At 39.0% G+C, this 17,679-nt stretch overlaps 1 protein-coding gene across 1 annotated transcript in view; it reads right to left on the bottom strand.

Moving 5' to 3' along the window:
• The window catches only part of LOC126195528 (dynein beta chain, ciliary-like), a 930,907-nt gene that overhangs the window by 698,036 nt on the left and 215,192 nt on the right, over positions 1-17,679 (bottom strand). Inside the window, exons 16-18 of the mRNA XM_049934154.1 lie at positions 6,081-6,276; positions 5,969-5,985; positions 5,394-5,821 (exon numbers count right to left, since the gene is read on the bottom strand). Of these exons, the coding sequence (XP_049790111.1) occupies positions 5,394-5,821; positions 5,969-5,985; positions 6,081-6,276 (641 nt within the window). The remainder of the gene's footprint in view (positions 1-5,393; positions 5,822-5,968; positions 5,986-6,080; positions 6,277-17,679) is intronic.

Genomic DNA, 17,679 nt, shown 5'->3' with positions numbered 1-17,679 from the left:
TTGATAAAATTGCGTTACCTCAATCGAATAGTGTCAGAATCTGTAATTTAACTGCCTCAGGAAATCACAGAAGCTACCAGAGAATACTTATGAACACTTAAGCAGTGTAAGTTCCATCCTCCTATGGCCTTAACCAACTTAGCAAAATCACAGCAAACTTCAATGAAGGTGGCCAGATAATGATTTGAATCAAGCTCTTTAAAACTTAAAGTAATTGAGATATTTGCAAATACAATACTATATGGAAAAATGATATGCACTAATCTCTTATGACGCTCAACTCTTAAGGTAAAGAAATTAAACACACAGTTATAAAACACTGTAACAATTTAAGTAAAAAAGACACCTGACAAACAGAATAAGTGTTTTCAAAGAGAGTTTTACATTGATTTTTCTTAACAGCTACACACTTCTGAAGAATTTCTGATTGAAATGAGTAAACAATTACACAACTTTGCATGACAAGCATAAACATAAAATATAAACATATTTTGTATGAAATGTGGTTACCTCTTGTCTAGCCAACAATGACATAATCCACACACTTTCCGATCACCAACCAGCAAAATTCCCAATGAACTGTCCTCCCTAACAAGCAAATTATACATGACAATGCGTATAAACACATATATGATGGGTTAGTGTATATTTAACTAATTTGTGCATACATATGCATTTATTTTACTTTTCCAGCAATGTTTCTTTAAATACAAATACTTCACCATGATACTTTAAGAAGAGAAAAACATGTGCAAATCTATCTCTTATTGCTTCAGTTTGTGTAGAAGGACTGTTATCTATGATCTTTCTAAATCCATGAAATGGTGATGAAAAATGAGGAGACGTAGCTATCAACAATGTGGTTCCTAACACAGTAGAAAAAATATGCCACTCAAAAGCTTGACATAAACTAATCGGTATTCAATAATCATGCAGAAAATCTTTAAAGTTCAGTGTTTTATTCGATATGGTTCATATTATGTTATGAACATAGCTGCCTTCTGCAACAACATTATTTCCAAAAACTAAAAAAAATGCTATCAACAATGAGTGGATCTTAATATAGTATATTACCAGCAGCATTACCTGCAAGCAGATGTGGAAATGATGGTAATGATAATTTTTTGAAAGATGTATGCAAAGCTATTAAAAAACTAAAAACCCACCTCGATTGCGATAAAAGTACCTAGTGTTAAGTGTTAACCCAGGTTTCGGCGTAGACAACTACACCTTCTTCAGAACAACAATGAAACCCACAAGTGCCTAAGAAGACCTTTGTCAATGATTAAAAGAACACCATAGCTATACATTTATAAACAAAAAAGAGAAGGAAAACACAAACAGTACATATGTACAAAGTCAAAACCACTACTTAATGGTGTACACTCCACCTCACACCGGCCTATGTTCGGTGGGCCATGACCTGCCATAAACTGCAGCTACAAATGGTCGCTCACTTACAAGCCTGACCCGCCATCTATGCACATGCACAAGACAAGGGAAGTTATTTGAATGCGCATGCACATACGAATACGAGAAAGTATATACGTGGGTCGGGGCTAAATAGCCCATATATTCCCAACCGTGGATCAACGTATATCAAAAAATGAAATGGATAGAACAAGAGATGAGCTAAATAGGAGATGAAACCTAAAAATAACCACACGTGGTTGCTTATGCTAGTACAGAAACTTATATATGAAGCTACCTATGACAATAGGAGGAACTCTTAAAAACTATACCTAAAGCCAGTAGTTAGCCTGGGGGGGAGGGGGGGGCTGAGGGGACGTAATCTAAAGACGTCGTGGTAATAAAGATATAGGGATAAAACGTGAGGTGTTCAACGGGCTAAAATCACCTTCATCATAAAAGGAAAATGAGGATAAAAAGAAAGAACACAAACAGCTTGACCAACCGCGCTCGCCAATCAGAGCGCGCATGTGATAATCCCCATGTGATAATCCCCAGATCATCAAATTTACAAGTATGAAGAACAAAGTAAAGGTGCGAAACCTTCAAAAAATTTTCTATTTCTTAGTACGAGTTGGTCATTGAGGATATTGTCTTTAACATGTTGCAGATGCTTAAAAATCTGCATTTCTTCGAAAACATCCAGTTTTAAGCCCTTAACCTTGGCATGAAGTAACTCGATATTAACTGGAGGGCTCAGCGCATGAGCCGAGAGCCCTTAGTACTGTCACCGCTTCTAGTAGGAATATGCTCTTTATACCTGAGACCCAGAGCTCACCCTGTTTGCCCGATGTAAAATTTTGGACAATCTCTGCATGTAAGTTTATATACTCCTGATTGGGAAAGTTTATCGCTCTTACTTTGCAAGGAGTGAATTAAATTCCTATGTAAACTATTATTAGTAGAATAGGCGGCTCTGAAATTATGGGCTCTGAGTAAACGCCCCAATTTGTAACTTATATTGTCTATGTTAAGGGATAGATATCGTTGCCACCTGTTTGTCATCTAACGCATCCCCTAGGGTGGAAGACATAATATTATTTATTTTCTTGTTATACACCTGTCTTACCAACTGAGGCCTGTAGCCATTATTTATAGAAATCTTCTCAAGTGTGACCAGTTCAGTTTCTACTGCATCTGGTGCAAGAGGGATAGCTGTAACTCAATGAATATTAGAATGAAAAAAGGCCATCTTATGGGCGTACGGATGGGCCGAGTCTGTAGGTATAATATTGTCGGAAAAAGTGTTTTTACGAAAAATATTAAATTCAATGTGGTTGTCAACCACAGTTAAAGTGAGGTCCAAAAAATTTAAGGACCTAGTATTGGATTCTCACTCAATTGTAAAACTGATATTATGGTGAAGTTAATTAAAAATCGAAAAAATATGGTCTACATCATTTTGAGAACCATCAAGGATTAATAGAATGTCGTCAACATATCTTTTGTAAAATTTTATTCTCCTAAGAATCTCTCTGTCACCGGCAAAAAAATCAGACACTAAGTAGTTCATAAAAATTTCTGATAAAATCCTAGCTAGGGAGCTTCCCATAGCCAAACCTGCTGGTTGTAAGTAAAATCTCCCATTAAATGTAAAGTAGTTGTGTTTTAAAACGATCCATAGCAGCATCATCAACTCATTGATGTCTTTATCCAAAAGTTTTTTATGGTGACATATGTTGCACTCTAGTATTTGCAGTGTGTGGTCGACCGGTACATTAGCGTATAAACTTGTTACGTCAAACGATACTAGTTTAGAATCTTCAGAACAAGATACCTCGCGTAAACTGGTAGGTAAATGAATGGAATTTTTACTAAAAACGAAATTTTCTTTAATCTTAGTATGCAAGTATTTCGCCAGCATATGATAGGCACTTCTCGTACTGACAACAATAGGGCAAATTGGGTGATTTAACTTATGAACTTTAAACTGGCTTCTCAATTTAGGGGGCTTGGGATTCATGTTTATCAGCCCCTTCTTTCGGAACTCTCCTATCAAATTTTTAGTATTTTGGATCCCATTTCTAATTTCTTTTTGGAGAGTAATAGTGGGGTCTTTGTTAAGCGTAACTATCCCGTTGTTATTGAAAAAAGCTTCGGTCTTATCTATGTATTCTTGCTTTGTCGATATAACTATGGAGTTTCCCTTATCGGCTTTTGTGACAATAGCATCATTTTGTATTAGTTTGCGGTTAATACTCCTTAAAACCTTATTTGTGTTATCCTCTTTATGTGCACTGTGTGCGACCGTACTCATAATTTTGTAGGCCTCAATTGTGTCTGCAACTTGATGTATCTTCTTTACAGTAAGTAGCGATGTGTCTTTTTCCACTTTGTTCAACTTTAAAAATTTATTTAATGAAGTTAGTCTGTGTGTCAACTAACCCTCTCCCCCTCTCTCCAATATTTCAAGATTTATAAATACCTGTCAATTATTTAAAATTTTTAAATGTGTTACACAAAAATATCTTAAAATGGAAACATAAAATTATCCAACAAAGTTTGAATATGGTAAAGATCTCTGATCTTTAGTAATTTTTAATAAAACAATTTTCTTCTGGTAATACAAGAAATAAGAAATGACATTGGTGACTCAAACTTGTGGTTACCTGTAGATGAGACAACCGACTCGTGTGGGAGATTTATTGCCAATACTGTCATGGGAAAATGATGGAATCTGAACCAGGAACACCCCATCTCATTATCTCTGGGGTACTGGAGGAAACAAGCCATATAAGGATTGCTAGGGTTTTTCGCGATGCATTACTTTTGTGGCCTGATAAAGAAAATGGGGGAAAGCTCTTGGTGCTAGTTACAGATGCAGCAGCATTTATGATTAGGGCTGCTAGAGCTTTGCAGTACTTTATCCTAAGGCAATTAATATGACTTGTTCAGCACTTGCTCTTCACCATTTGGCAGAGGAAAAGTGAGAGAATTTTCGAGAAGTGAAATGCCTTAATTTCCTCTGTGAAAAAAGTGTTTGTGACTGTGCCGTCAAGTGTGAACTTACTTACTGATATTATGAAAGATAAGATACTCAACACCCCTCCCCTCGAGCCAATCCTCATGAGATGGAGAACTTGCATTGAAGCAGCTCTTCAGTGATTATTTAGAAGATGTGAAAAAGGTGCTTAATGTGATTGACAAAATGAAGCAGCAAGTATCCTTGCAGCAGTTAGTGCTTGTAATAAGAAGAGTCTCTGGAATAAATCAGTGTTTTTTAAGACTTATTTTAGTAAATACCCAGCTGCTATCATATGTTTGAAAGAAAAAGGGATGCCGCTGCCATCTGTCCTACAGGTATACGAAACAGCTGTCGCCAGAGGCATATCAGGAGAAATATGAAAGTGTTTTCATAACCAAATTTAGAAAACTGAAGCAAGATATCCAGGTTTAATTCATGATATGAATAAGGTGCTACAAGGAGAATCTGAAAAGCAACTTAGTGTTTACTCTGCAATTAACATAGCTCATAACTTCTTTTTGGTACTGTCCAGTGATTTCACATGAAGTAGAAAGATCTTTCCCTTCCTATATAAACATTTTGAGTGGCAGAAACAAGTAGCTCTATTCCTACATCTTTCTCAGTGGGTTCCTCTACTACCCTTTTTGATTTCTTTCTTTTTGGTTCTTTGCCAGCATCTGTTCCAGAAAACTGTGATGAATATTTAATTAACAAAAGAGAGAGAAATATTTTTGTTAATAACTGAGTTTAAGAATAAATTTACAGTCTGATTACTTCATCAAAATTAATAATTGTGAGAAAATTGAAATTTTACATTCTACAATATTTTAAAGTTTTGGAGCATATTCACTTATTTTAATGCATAGATGCATGTATATATTCGTAGTTTATAGTGCATATAAATCTGAGCTCTACTTATATTATGTGGAATTATTAAAATCAGACAAAGTAAACTTACTGATTCTGTGAGTTCTAGTTCTTCTTCCTCCTCTATTTCTTCTGGCTCTGGTTCTGGCTCTGGCTCTGGCGGTGGGCGTCCTTTTGCACCTGGCTTCTTGCCTGGTGGGGCTGGAAGTTCTACAGATTTCTTTTTCTTTTTTTTGAGGTCTCCTTTCGATGTCTTCTCTTTAGCTGGTTTAACTTCAACTACTGGTTCTTCCTCTTCAGGTGGTTTTTCTTCATCATCAAAAGCAAATTCTTCCAGTTTCCATTCTGGTTCCTGTTTCTTAGTTTTTCCTGCCTTGACACCAAGTAGCTCTATTCCCACATCTTTCTCAATGGGTTCCTCTACTACCCTTTTTGATTTCTTTCTTTTTGGTTCTTCGCCAGCATCTTCTTCTTCGTGAGCATCAGGACCTTCTGGTGCTTCTGTGCCTGCTGCTTCTTCTGTAGGAGGTACTTCTTCTCCTTCTATGCCTTCTTCTTCCTCCTCCTCTTCTTGTTCCTCTTCCTCTAACTTTTCTTCTTCCGGTACTATGTTAAAGAATAAATTGTAATTTGTTGCCATTATTTCATGAATTGTAATTCCTGCACGCTTTATTTCATTGTACCTGTAATAAATTTGAAGGTGATATTGATGATAATTTTCAAAATGATGAGTTATTTGACTACTAGTAAATTTTCTACATTGTAATTACCAATTCACCTTTTCTCAAGCCTGTTATGTCGATCTTCTAGGTACAGTAGTGCTTCCTTTCTCCCATCTTTACGTTCATATAATGGTATTTTTGTCCAAGGTTCTATCATTGAAATTATGTGTTCAATATTTGCTTGTGCCATTTTCAGACGATCATTTAGGCACTTTATCATGTCGTGCATTTTTTCTATGTACACTGATACCACTTGAATGAAGAAACAAACTCAATTAAAATACTTTAAGGTAAATAAATATTTGCAATTTTATCATATTTCTTCGTTATAAAGAAGTACTGATAAACGTCGTTACAGGGATTGATGGAAATGTATGGTAAATTTCTTTGAAAAATGAAACTTTTTGTTAAGCTGCATTATTCTGACCCCAGGTCAATGGATGCTTACCAGACCCACAGTTCTCAGTGACTTTTCTGAACAGTACCCCTTTCCCTAAACGTCTCCAGTCCTTTCCCTTCAGCCCTCTTTCTTCCTCTTCAACTCTTCTGCCAAGAGAAGGGATGACAGGCTCCGAAAGCTTGTAAAAGTTAAACACTTTGGTGTGTGTGTAACCCTGCTGCCCAACTTGGTGAGGAGATTTTCTAACTGATAATTTGGTATATGTACTGGCAACACACAATATCCTGTTGCAGACCATGCATGACAGTCATGACCTCGGTGCCTGTTTCACAAACACGCCATCTGGATTCTTTCCTGGATACCAGTTTTCAGAACTCCGCAGGAGGGAACTAGCACAACTACATGTCCTTGGTTTTCAACACCCACCTGGCCTTAATGTCCATTAATTTCTTCCGTCTCAGCATTTCTTCACAGTTAACTACTCCTTCCTTCACTCCATTTTAGTTTTCTACATCCTTCATGTTCTTACCTGTCTATTTTTTGCTGTCCCCCTCACATCTGTCACATACAATGCACTTAGCTTTTCACTTTTATTAACCCATGCACGATATTCACTGCTTGAATACTGCTCAGCACTGTGGGATCCGTACCAGATACGGTTGATAGAAGAGATAGAGAAGATCCAAAGGAGAGCAGCGTGCTTCGTTACAGGATCATTTAGTAATCGTGAAAGCATTACGGGGATGATAAACTCCAGTGGAAGACTCTGCAGGAGAGACACTCAGTAGCTCGGTACGGGCTTTTGTTAAAGTTTCGAGAACATACCTTCACCGAAGAGTCAAGCAGTATATTGCTCCCTCCTATGTATATCTCGCGAAGAGACCATGAGGATAAAATCAGAGAGATTAGAGCCCACACGGAAGCATACCGACAATCCTTCTTTCCACGAACATTATGAGACTGGAATAGAAGTAAGAACCAATAGAGGTAATCAAGGTACCCCCGCCACACACTGTCAGGTGGCTTGCGGAGTATGGATGTAGATGTAGATGTAGATATTTTAGCAGTAATCTCTGCCATGCATATTACCCTATCTTCCACCTTTAAGCTCTTACGTTTTCAAATTTCAGCCAGTGCAGTCCCCAACAATCAGTCCCATCTGGTAAGTCTCCACTGACCTGCAGTTCTGGCTGACTTTTCTGAAATCTACCCCTTTTCCTAGACCTCTCCAGCCCTTTTCCCTCTCCCCTCTTCCTTCCCCTTCAACCCTTCTGCTGGAAGAAGGAGTCACTGGCGCCGAAAGCTTGCATAATTATAACCTTATATTAGGTGTGTGTTCTACTGCTGCTTGGTGAGTAGTTTCTTATCTAACCAATTTCACTATATTGAATAAATTATGAGAATTATTTCTGAGCACAACTCATCACAAACTGTGAACTAATACTAATTTTTAAAAGACCCTGTCTGTCAAATCAATGTACCTTAAAATACCGAAACAGTCTAACTCAATTTCACTACAAAGAAGTTAGGAAAGCATAATGTAACCTTATCACACATTTTCTGTAATCACACAAAGTAGGTAGTAATCTACAGCCTAGGAAGTAATCTACAGCCAAACAATTTACTGTCATATCAAACATAAATCTGGTAACATGGGATCAGAGAATAGTATGTACCAAGCCCACACAATGAGGATTTGTTACCAGCTGTACCGTGGCAGCATAATGGCTGCCTATGTGAAAAATCTTTATGGAACTAAAGCAAACATATACGCTGTGAAACCTAAGCCCTGTGGTTAAGAAAATTAAGGTTGTTCAGTGCCATGAGGAGTCTTGAACTCAGTTGTAAGAACAGTGTGTGCTATCAAAAACAAGGATGTGCCTCTTACTGGAATATAGGTTGGAGTAAGTGCATGTAGACCAATCTCTTCAACAGAGAATTAAAAGCCCGTTAACTTCTACAAGTCTGATGGAGAGTTGCCACCTTTTGGCATGAAGTACAGGATTGGGGAAGTGCAAAATATTGCAAATTGATCCACAAATAATGGATATTATTCTATTGATTGTAGTGAGAAATACACACACCAAAATAAGTTTTGCATCACCCTGGTTCCCAGAACTCCTGAAGATAGACATTGACTGTGGATACTGTATCACAGACACAGTCCATTTGACTCTTCAGAATGTCACTAAACCCACCCAAAGATGTAAACAACCATGCATGAGCAGTGCCTATAAGACAGAGGGAGTCCGACAGCCAATGAGTTCCTGTCATTCCACCAGGAAGGAAGTACACCGTTCATGTTGTCTGTAGTTCAACCATGCCTAGACAGTCAATACCATAGTTCAGGAAGGGCTCTCAACAAGGAAAGTGTCCAGGCATCTCCGAGTGAACCAAAGCAATGTTGTTTGGACATGGGGGGAGATACAGTGACAGGAACTATCGCTGACGTGCCTCGCTCAAGCCGCCCAAGGGCTACTACTGCAGTGGATCATGGCTACCTATGGATTATTGCTCAGAGGAACCCTGACAGCAGTGGCACCACATTGAGTAATGCTTTCTGTGCAGCCGCAGGACACTGTGTTATGATTGAAACTGTGCGCAAGACTCTGCATGATGCACAACTTCGCTCCTGACGTCCGCGGCGAGGTCCATTATTGCATCCATGGCACCACGCAGCACAGTACAGATGGGTCCAACAACATGCCAAATGGACCGCTCAGGATTGGCTTCAAGTTCTCTTCACTGATGAGTTCTGCATGTACCTTCAACCAGACAATTGTTGGAGACATGTTTGGAGGCAACCCGGTCAGGCTGAAAGCCTTAGACACACTGTTCAGTGAGTGCAGAGCAAGGTGGAGGTTCCTTGCTGTTTTGAGGTGGCAATATGTGGGGCCGACGTACGCCATTGGTGGTCATGGAAGGTGCCATAACGGCCATATCATAAGTGAATGCCATCCTCTGACCAATAGTGCAACCATATCGGCAACATATAAGTAAGGCATTCATCTTCATGGATGACAATTCGCGCCCCCATCATGCACATCTTGTGAATGACTTCGTTCAGGATAATGACATCACTTGACTACAGTGGCCAGCATGTTCTCCAGACCCTGTCGAACATGCCTGGGGTAGATTGAAAAGGGCTATTTATGGATGATGCGGCCAACCAACCTCTCTGAGGGATCTACGCCAAACTGCCATTGAGGAGTGGGACAATCTGGACCAACAGTGCCTTGATGAACTTGTGGATAGTATGTTACAATGAATACAGGCATGCATTAATGCAAGAGGACATGCTACTGGGTCTTAGAGGTACCAGTGTGTACAGTAATATGAACCACCACCTCTGAAGGTCTCGCTGTATGGTGGTACAACATGCAATGTGTGATTTTCATGAGCAGTAAAAAGGGTGGAAATTACGTTTATGTTGATCTCTATTCCAATTTTCTGTACAGGTTCTGCAACTCTCAGAACCGAGGTGATGCAAAACTGATTTTGATGTGTGTATGATAAAAATGAAAATTCCTCCTTGATTGATACTATACTCTCTTTTCCAAGGATGACTGTCAAGATTACCTCAATCTGATACCAAAATTATTATTGTTAGTTGTTTATTTAGGGCATTCAACATCATAGTTATCAGCAATCTTACAAAAACTTTATAAGATGAATGCAGAGATGCCAAAATCTTGGTGAAATCACGTTTTCCCCCTCACACTCTTCCTCATGATAATAAAACACATTATCGCCATCAGGTGAACAAAATCAGAGTTCATGTAGTCCTTGTATTAAAATGTTATATCAAAACATGAATACAGGATCAGAAAAGACACAAAACAGATATTGTGGTTGGGTGATCATTTACATAACTGGATGATCTAGCCAACCTATCTGCAAACCAAGATCTCATATAAAACAGGTAAGGTAGGAGATTACGCATAACGTATCATAAAAAAGCACCACATTTATCAACTGTCTGCTCATTAACTTCATACTCCTCTCCCTTTCTAAAATACACCCAACAGAGAGGTACGAACTGTATCTGTAACCATAAGCACTACAGACAGGTGTGGTCTTCACAACTTGAGACAAATAAGCACTACAGACAGGTGTGGTCTTCACAACTTGAGACAAAGTTATGTGTCAGGTGTCAAGTAGACTTTGGCTAGGAGGTGGTTCAAGATAGTCTTAGTTATGATTGATTGCAGTTTGTAATCCATTACTTACAGCCAGACTTTGTCCCATATACTCATTACAGATCTTTCCAACAATGAAATAACAGCATGCTGTGGGGTACTGCATTGGGCCACAGTGCAGGCCTTGTGCCAGAATTGTCTACTTCATTCCCATGTATTTCCATGTGTTCTGGTACCCATCATAATGAAATATCCCCACATTATCATTGCAGCTAGAGAAGGGTTTCCTGGATACTCTGGACTGCTATTTGTTGGGTACAGGTGCTAGATGGTCTGCAGAGCACTTCAGAAATTAGACCACATAAAGAATTTAAACACTTAATCACATCTAACTGATCTTGCAACTCCCAAAATACATAAAAATTTGTCATTAGACACACTAAAATCACTGGAGAGACTGATTCTGAACAAATGATCAGGAAAAATGGTGGCACAGCCAAGACTGTCCTGTCATTTCTATTCATGAGTATATAATCTGCTACACTAAAATTGTGGTGCTCATTTAAAACACTAAAAAGGTTCTAAAAACATAAACTTTAGTGCAATTTATTGCATTCTGTCAAGTCTAAGCAACAAGACTATGGTAGTGCTCTGCTCCAAGCCTAGCTCAGTATATTAATATGACATACACCCTGACCCATTAAACGCTGTTTTTGTCATATGCTGAACACTATTGTCATTCGCTTCATCAGCTACAAGACTACGGTAGTGCTCTGCTCCAAGCCTAGCTCAGTATATTAATATGACATACACCCTTACCCATTAAACGCTGCTTTTGTCATATGCTGAACACTATTGTCATTCGTGTGCAATTTCTGTAAAGCCACTCCAATGTTTCACAGTTGTTAATTGTTTCAGGGAAGACTAATACTTGTATCGTTGTCTCGCCACAAGGAGCCTTGATTGAGTGGATAATAGTGGCACTCCTGGCTCTGCACACATCACAGTGTAGGAATGGTCCTTTAAGATCGTATGGTCAATCTGATGCCCTGAGACCAGCCACAGGCACTTGTAAATATGGAAGTTGTACAGTCTGTATGCCCCCCCCCCCCCCCCCAAGCTGAATCCTTGCTATCGAGTATGCTTTGTACTGCCAAATGATTTATGAAACCTTACTTTTAACCCTTTGATTGCTGGAGATGCACCATCTGCTTTGAGCACAGAGGCCCACTGCATAATCCGGCTACCTGTGCTAAATGACTGTTCCTTGAGCCACCATTGTGGCCGGAGCAGCATGCGCTGCCTCACCCACCCTGTGCTGAATATTTCTGGAGTGACTATGACTCCAGGTGAAGCACTGTGCCCTCTCACAGCTGATACAGAATAAATTCTCTCACTACAAAGTTTCTCTGCAGATGAATTACTGCAGACTCAAACTAAATCATTAGAACTATTTTCCATCATTAAGAATTATATCTTATTAGTAGTTGTTTTACATGATTTTTTATAGCTTATGCTGAAAGTGAGATGATTCATTAGATTTAATTCAACTGTTTACTGTTCTTTCTTGCATACCCATTTATAACATCTGAATTTCTCTAAGGGGTCCTCACTGTACTAACTCAAGAATGAGTAAAAGGAGCCACAGACTACAGATAACTGTACATTGTTTTTGTAGTTCAAAATGCCATATTACGTCATTTATAGGAGAAAGTGGCATACAGATCATAATTCATTTCACACTACAATATTGGAATTTACTGTGAGCAATGGTAAGAACAATTATACTTCACTTCGTTTTGTGACATGTTTGGAAGTTTCACATGGCCTACTATTTGCTCCTGAGAATGCAACAAACTGAGTGCTTAGTCATCTGACATCATATTCTTTAGTTGTAACAGGTACACTGTGGAAAGTTTTTCATCCAGGCACAGATGCAGCAGCCTTTTGCAGATGTTAATCAGTGCTGTTATAATTTGAAATCACCAGTAATGACCGATTGTCTGCCACATATATTTTTCCTTGTGCTGTACACTTCACTGTTGCACATAAGTACTCAACAGATTTTCCAACATTTGAAAGCTGTGAAATCTCTGTCTTTTAATTAGCACATTAAATTCACTTATAGGGAAGATTAAAAGTCATGGACTGTAAATTTAGGAGTTCCTTTTACACTTTGTGGATATATTTTCTATTCTTCTTTTTGAGCTAAGCTTTGGACTGGAACAGGCGATGTTAAAAATATATTTTCATTTTATTTTTTGCTTTTTTATAATTTTTTCATTTTTGAAGTTTTTTCTGATAGCATTGTTGTATTCGTTCTGTGCTGTGATTAGTAATTCATTTTCGTGTGGTAATTTTCAAAACATTGTACGACATACAATGGTACCTTGCAAGTTATACATTTGTACCTGCTTTCTTGTTGCACTTTCTATTTCCAGGAAACAATGCATCTACACATTAGCGTACTTTTCTTGGAATCCTCACTTGCTGTAATATTTGGAAAATGTCTTCCCGCAAACCTTAGAGGATTATCATCAGAACACTTTCCCCTGCCAGCTTTTCTGCACTCTGGTGCAAACGTTTCTGTAAATTTCCTTACCAGCAACATATGAAACTTTGCTATCGACACTTTACGACCTGTTAGTGAGCTGTGTGGGACAAGAGTGTTTAAAACGCACAGATCAAGAAAGTGAAAAAAGAACTTCACTGTTTTCCGTATACACCTGACAGAGCTAAGCAGCATATCAGAATGATCAACTGCTCCCATATTGACATTATAACCCATAATGCTTTGTTGTTTCTTAATTTCCTCTCCAGTATTCCTGTCAGTCTTTCCCGTGTCAATCATTTCTATGCTGTTGCATGTGGTCAACATCCACACCTCCCTTTTGTCACACCACTTCATAGTAAACATTGTATTTGTGCACATAAATTGAATATCTCTGCATTTCAGTTTCTTCTGAAGTTTTGGCATGTTGTGTCTGTTCTTATGGGCCATGCCACATGCGTTCATCCCATGACTATGAAGCCAGGAAAATAGGTCTGGGCTTGAATACTAATTTCAAGGTGGAGGTTATGCCCATGTTCTAAATAGGGTTTTACTACTGTAGCCGCTATATCACCACTTTTCTCCAAATTGTGGAACTCAAGTCTTGTTGATGTCCCTGTGTAAATAATAAAATCTGAGATGTGGCAGTCTTACAATCACATAACACAATTGTTTTTATTCCAAATCTACTCCGTTTCTATGGAATGGGTTGTCTGAAAGATAAGCATGCTTCGAATAATAACAAACCTTCATCAATGCAGAGTTTCTGATGTGGATTAAATGCATAATGGAAAGCTGTACAAACTTAATCGACACTGTTCCTAATTTTGAATAATCTGTCTCTTCCAGTATTGGCAGAGTGTCACTGAAATGTAACATTCTCATTTAAGTAACAAAAAGCAGTCTCTTGACATCAGTTCACTAAAAATTGGAGTATTTACAAAAACATCTCTGGTCCAGTATTCACTAATTTTCATTTTTTTCATGTAAGGCATCAGAAGACAAAGAGCTATGAAACAATACATTTCTTCAAATCCAATATCTTTCCACTTTGATATTCGAGAATAAACTGATTCTGGAGTATTCTCATTGGTGAATAAATAAAACTGATTCATTTCATCAGCAATATATTTGTTTCATCAGTAACATATTTCATCAGTTCTTCTGTCCAGAATAACATGAAAACTGACAGAATACTTGGCCCCTTCCCTATTTGACATGCATGTCTCTATAGTATGTCATCAAAAGCATGATTAACTGGCTGAAAATCATTTTCTTTCCAGTCAAATTTATTGCTATGATGTAATTTCTTCATATGCATTTCACTATCACTTTCCAAGTCTTCAGATTCAGAACAATTAACATCTCTTGTTGAAACACGAGACAGCATTGACACCCCTGCTGACATGAATAGTTTATGACTACAGCTTTCCATTCTGTGAAAGTGCTATCACATTTGTCAAGAACAAGTAGTTCATCCTCACTGTCGCTCCTCGTAAGAATCTCTATGATTTCTTCCTCAGTGCACCCACGATGTCTTGCCATTTTCTTTGTAAAATACAGAATGCAAAGAACAGTGAAGTAAATCCCAATGAACAGTGAACTGTAGTGCGAAGCCTAGACTCATACCAGACAGAGAATCAAATGACAAGCTGTGGGCCAGAAATGCAAAAGGCTATTGAGGCATGGGGTGGAAATCTGCTGTGCGAGTTATCTCATCAGCACTCAGGTAGTGGCACGTCTGTACTCGTCATGAACACTCAGTGGCCAGCAAATAAGCAGGGCTTAACTCGTCAACAGCACATAGGGAAAAACCGGTGGCCGCAGCTATTGTCATTAGCACCTAGGGAGCAGCAGGCAGCAGGATGGGTAACTCGTCAACAGCAGTCAAAGGGTTAAACCCTTTACATGTGGCAGCCAAGTCAGTATATTCAATTAAGAGGCCCAACAATCTTGCTGATACTTCACAACTTACAACAGTATCCATCAGAATTAGCTAAAGTGAATGAAAAAGAGATCAGTCATGATTAAAATGAACAAGTGCAGTTTTTCAAATCAAAAACTAAAACCTATTTTTGAAGCTGATTCTTCCAGTCTCTTCAGTGTCAATTTTAGCTGATGAGAGAAGATGTGAGACCACAAGTGGAGCAAAAAATGGAAAATATTATGAGAGAAAGTTGCTACTCACCACATAGCGGAGATGATGAGTTGCAGATAGGCACAACAAAAAGACTCTCACAATTATAGCTTTTGACCATTTTAGGGCTTCGTCAACAATACACACACACACACACACACACACACACACACACACATACACGTGCGCAAAATGCAACTCACACACACGACTGCAGTCTCAGGCAACTGAAACCATACTGCTTCCATCCTGGATTTTCCATTGTCAGAAAACGGAAAAGTTGTAGACAGAAAAGAGCAGTTGACAGGTCTATTAACAGTGGATGATATACTATAATTTCAAGGTTAATTTGAAAAAAATGTCATTGAATGTATTCCTGATTCTATATCAAAAATGATGATAGGCAAGGAAGGAGAGCAGGACAATAAGGAGATGACTATGGAAACAGCACTGCAAAGTCATAAACATGTAGCAAGTGGATATGTGTCACCACACAGTGGTGAGTCTCTTGTTATGGCAATGTGACCAGGCCCTGGGTGATAGTAAAACAAATGGGCACTGGAGGCATCTATTTGGATTTTATGGCAGAGATCACCTGTCACTGCCAGAAGTCAGCAGTACTGCCACAGTGCCAGGGCATCACCAGACAGCAAGACAACTGTAATCCAGCAACTCCAGACTCGAGACTGGGCTGCACCTAAGTCCTACACACGATTTGGTGTCACAGCTTTGCTGATCTCCTGCCTGTGCCTGCCGCCCTTGACATTGAGTTTCTAGTGGGGCTTGGCACCACACTGCCAGCCACTGGCCAACTTCTGTCCTGGCATAGCAGGTTGTACCTCGCAGACACAAGAATCCACACACAACTGTGTGCGGAACCAAAGGGCCACCTACCAAGTGGGATGATATCACAACTTGTTGCACCACCAGCATCCACAGGTATGACCTGCAGTGGCTGCCGACCTCAGCAGTGTGAGATGCCCTCTCGGCAACACCAGGTGGAAGCTGCCACCTCTTCGTCAGCCCCACCAAGGTCAATGAGTAGAAGCTGCTTGCCTCACTAACGCACTTATCGAAATCAATAAAAGTTGTTTGTTGATCACACTTCCCCTTGCCTCTATCACCACGCCTCTAACACTACAGAGTGGTGTTCCAGGGGCCAATGTCACCGCAGTCGTCACCGCAGTCAACAGCAACAGGGTGACACAAATGCAGCACATCACCCGAGCCACAGTCACAACAAGATCGTCAAGGTGCCTGAGACTATTTTTAATCTTGTGTGGTGATATTACTTATCTCATTGTAAGGGGAATTATAGATATGAATGTTTGGTGCCTGTGCATTGTACTCAGTGTACTTTATTTGGGCACTCTGATCATTGAGCTGAATCAGTAACTGTGAATTGCTTTACATATAATCATTCTGGGCACACAACTGGACAGTGTAGTGTCCAGGTGGCTCATAATTACATAGAAGAAATAGGCTGACAGAGTACTCTGCATTACTTCTTCTATCCGTAATAGTTTTGTTATGTTTCTTTTTTGTTCACTTAGGAGATGGCACAGTGGCTAGACACTGGACTCGCATTTGGGAGGACGACAGTTCAAACTGTGTCCAGCCATCCTGATTTACCTTTTATATGATTTCCTAAATCGCTTCAGGCAAATGCAAGGACGGTTCCTTTGAAACTGCACGGCTGACTTTCTTCTCCATCCTTCCCTAATATGATGGGACCAATGACCTTGCTGTTTTGTCCCCTTCCCCAAATCAATCAATCAACCTACCAACCAACCTTTCTTATTCTGAGTAGCAAAAATGAGTAGTGTGAGGTAGAGGCAAAATCAGAGGCATGAGGTGTCACCAGTTAGGAGGCTTTGCGATCATTTGTAAATCAGGTAGCTCATTTGAGAGTGGATAATGTGGTTGAGACACCTCAATAGACCTTTATTAGGAAGGACCAGGAAGGCCTGGGAAAATGAGGATTGAATATAATTCATTACTACACATCTGAATTACAATTTATTAAGATTACAAGATTCCACATAAATCAGCAAACTTAAAATGATGGCCTCCACAACCAAAGGGTATAGTTACCAATTTCTAAACTGAGAGTATTGCTAGACAAAGATTTAGGTATGATGTAACTTACTAAATATTCTTTATGTCAGTGAGCATTTGAGATTAAAATTACATAATCTTAATAATATAGGCTTGAAATAAATAAATAACTCTTGAAAGCTTGGAGCAGTGTATGAAATAAAACACATAATACCACAGCAACATCCAAATGAAGCTTAACATCTAGTGACATTCAAATCAAGTTAAAAAGAAAAAAGTTTGAAGGTGAAACTTTTACAAAATATTCTGAGCAGCCTCCTGGTACAGAAAGCATTTGCACTGGCTGGTAGAATCCATGGCACTCCACAAA

The sequence above is a fragment of the Schistocerca nitens genome, chromosome 7 (assembly GCF_023898315.1).
Source record: "Schistocerca nitens isolate TAMUIC-IGC-003100 chromosome 7, iqSchNite1.1, whole genome shotgun sequence".
Classification (NCBI taxonomy): domain Eukaryota; kingdom Metazoa; phylum Arthropoda; class Insecta; order Orthoptera; family Acrididae; genus Schistocerca; species Schistocerca nitens.
The sequence above is the reverse complement of the archived record's forward strand: the minus strand, read 5'-3'. Positions and strand labels throughout refer to the sequence as shown.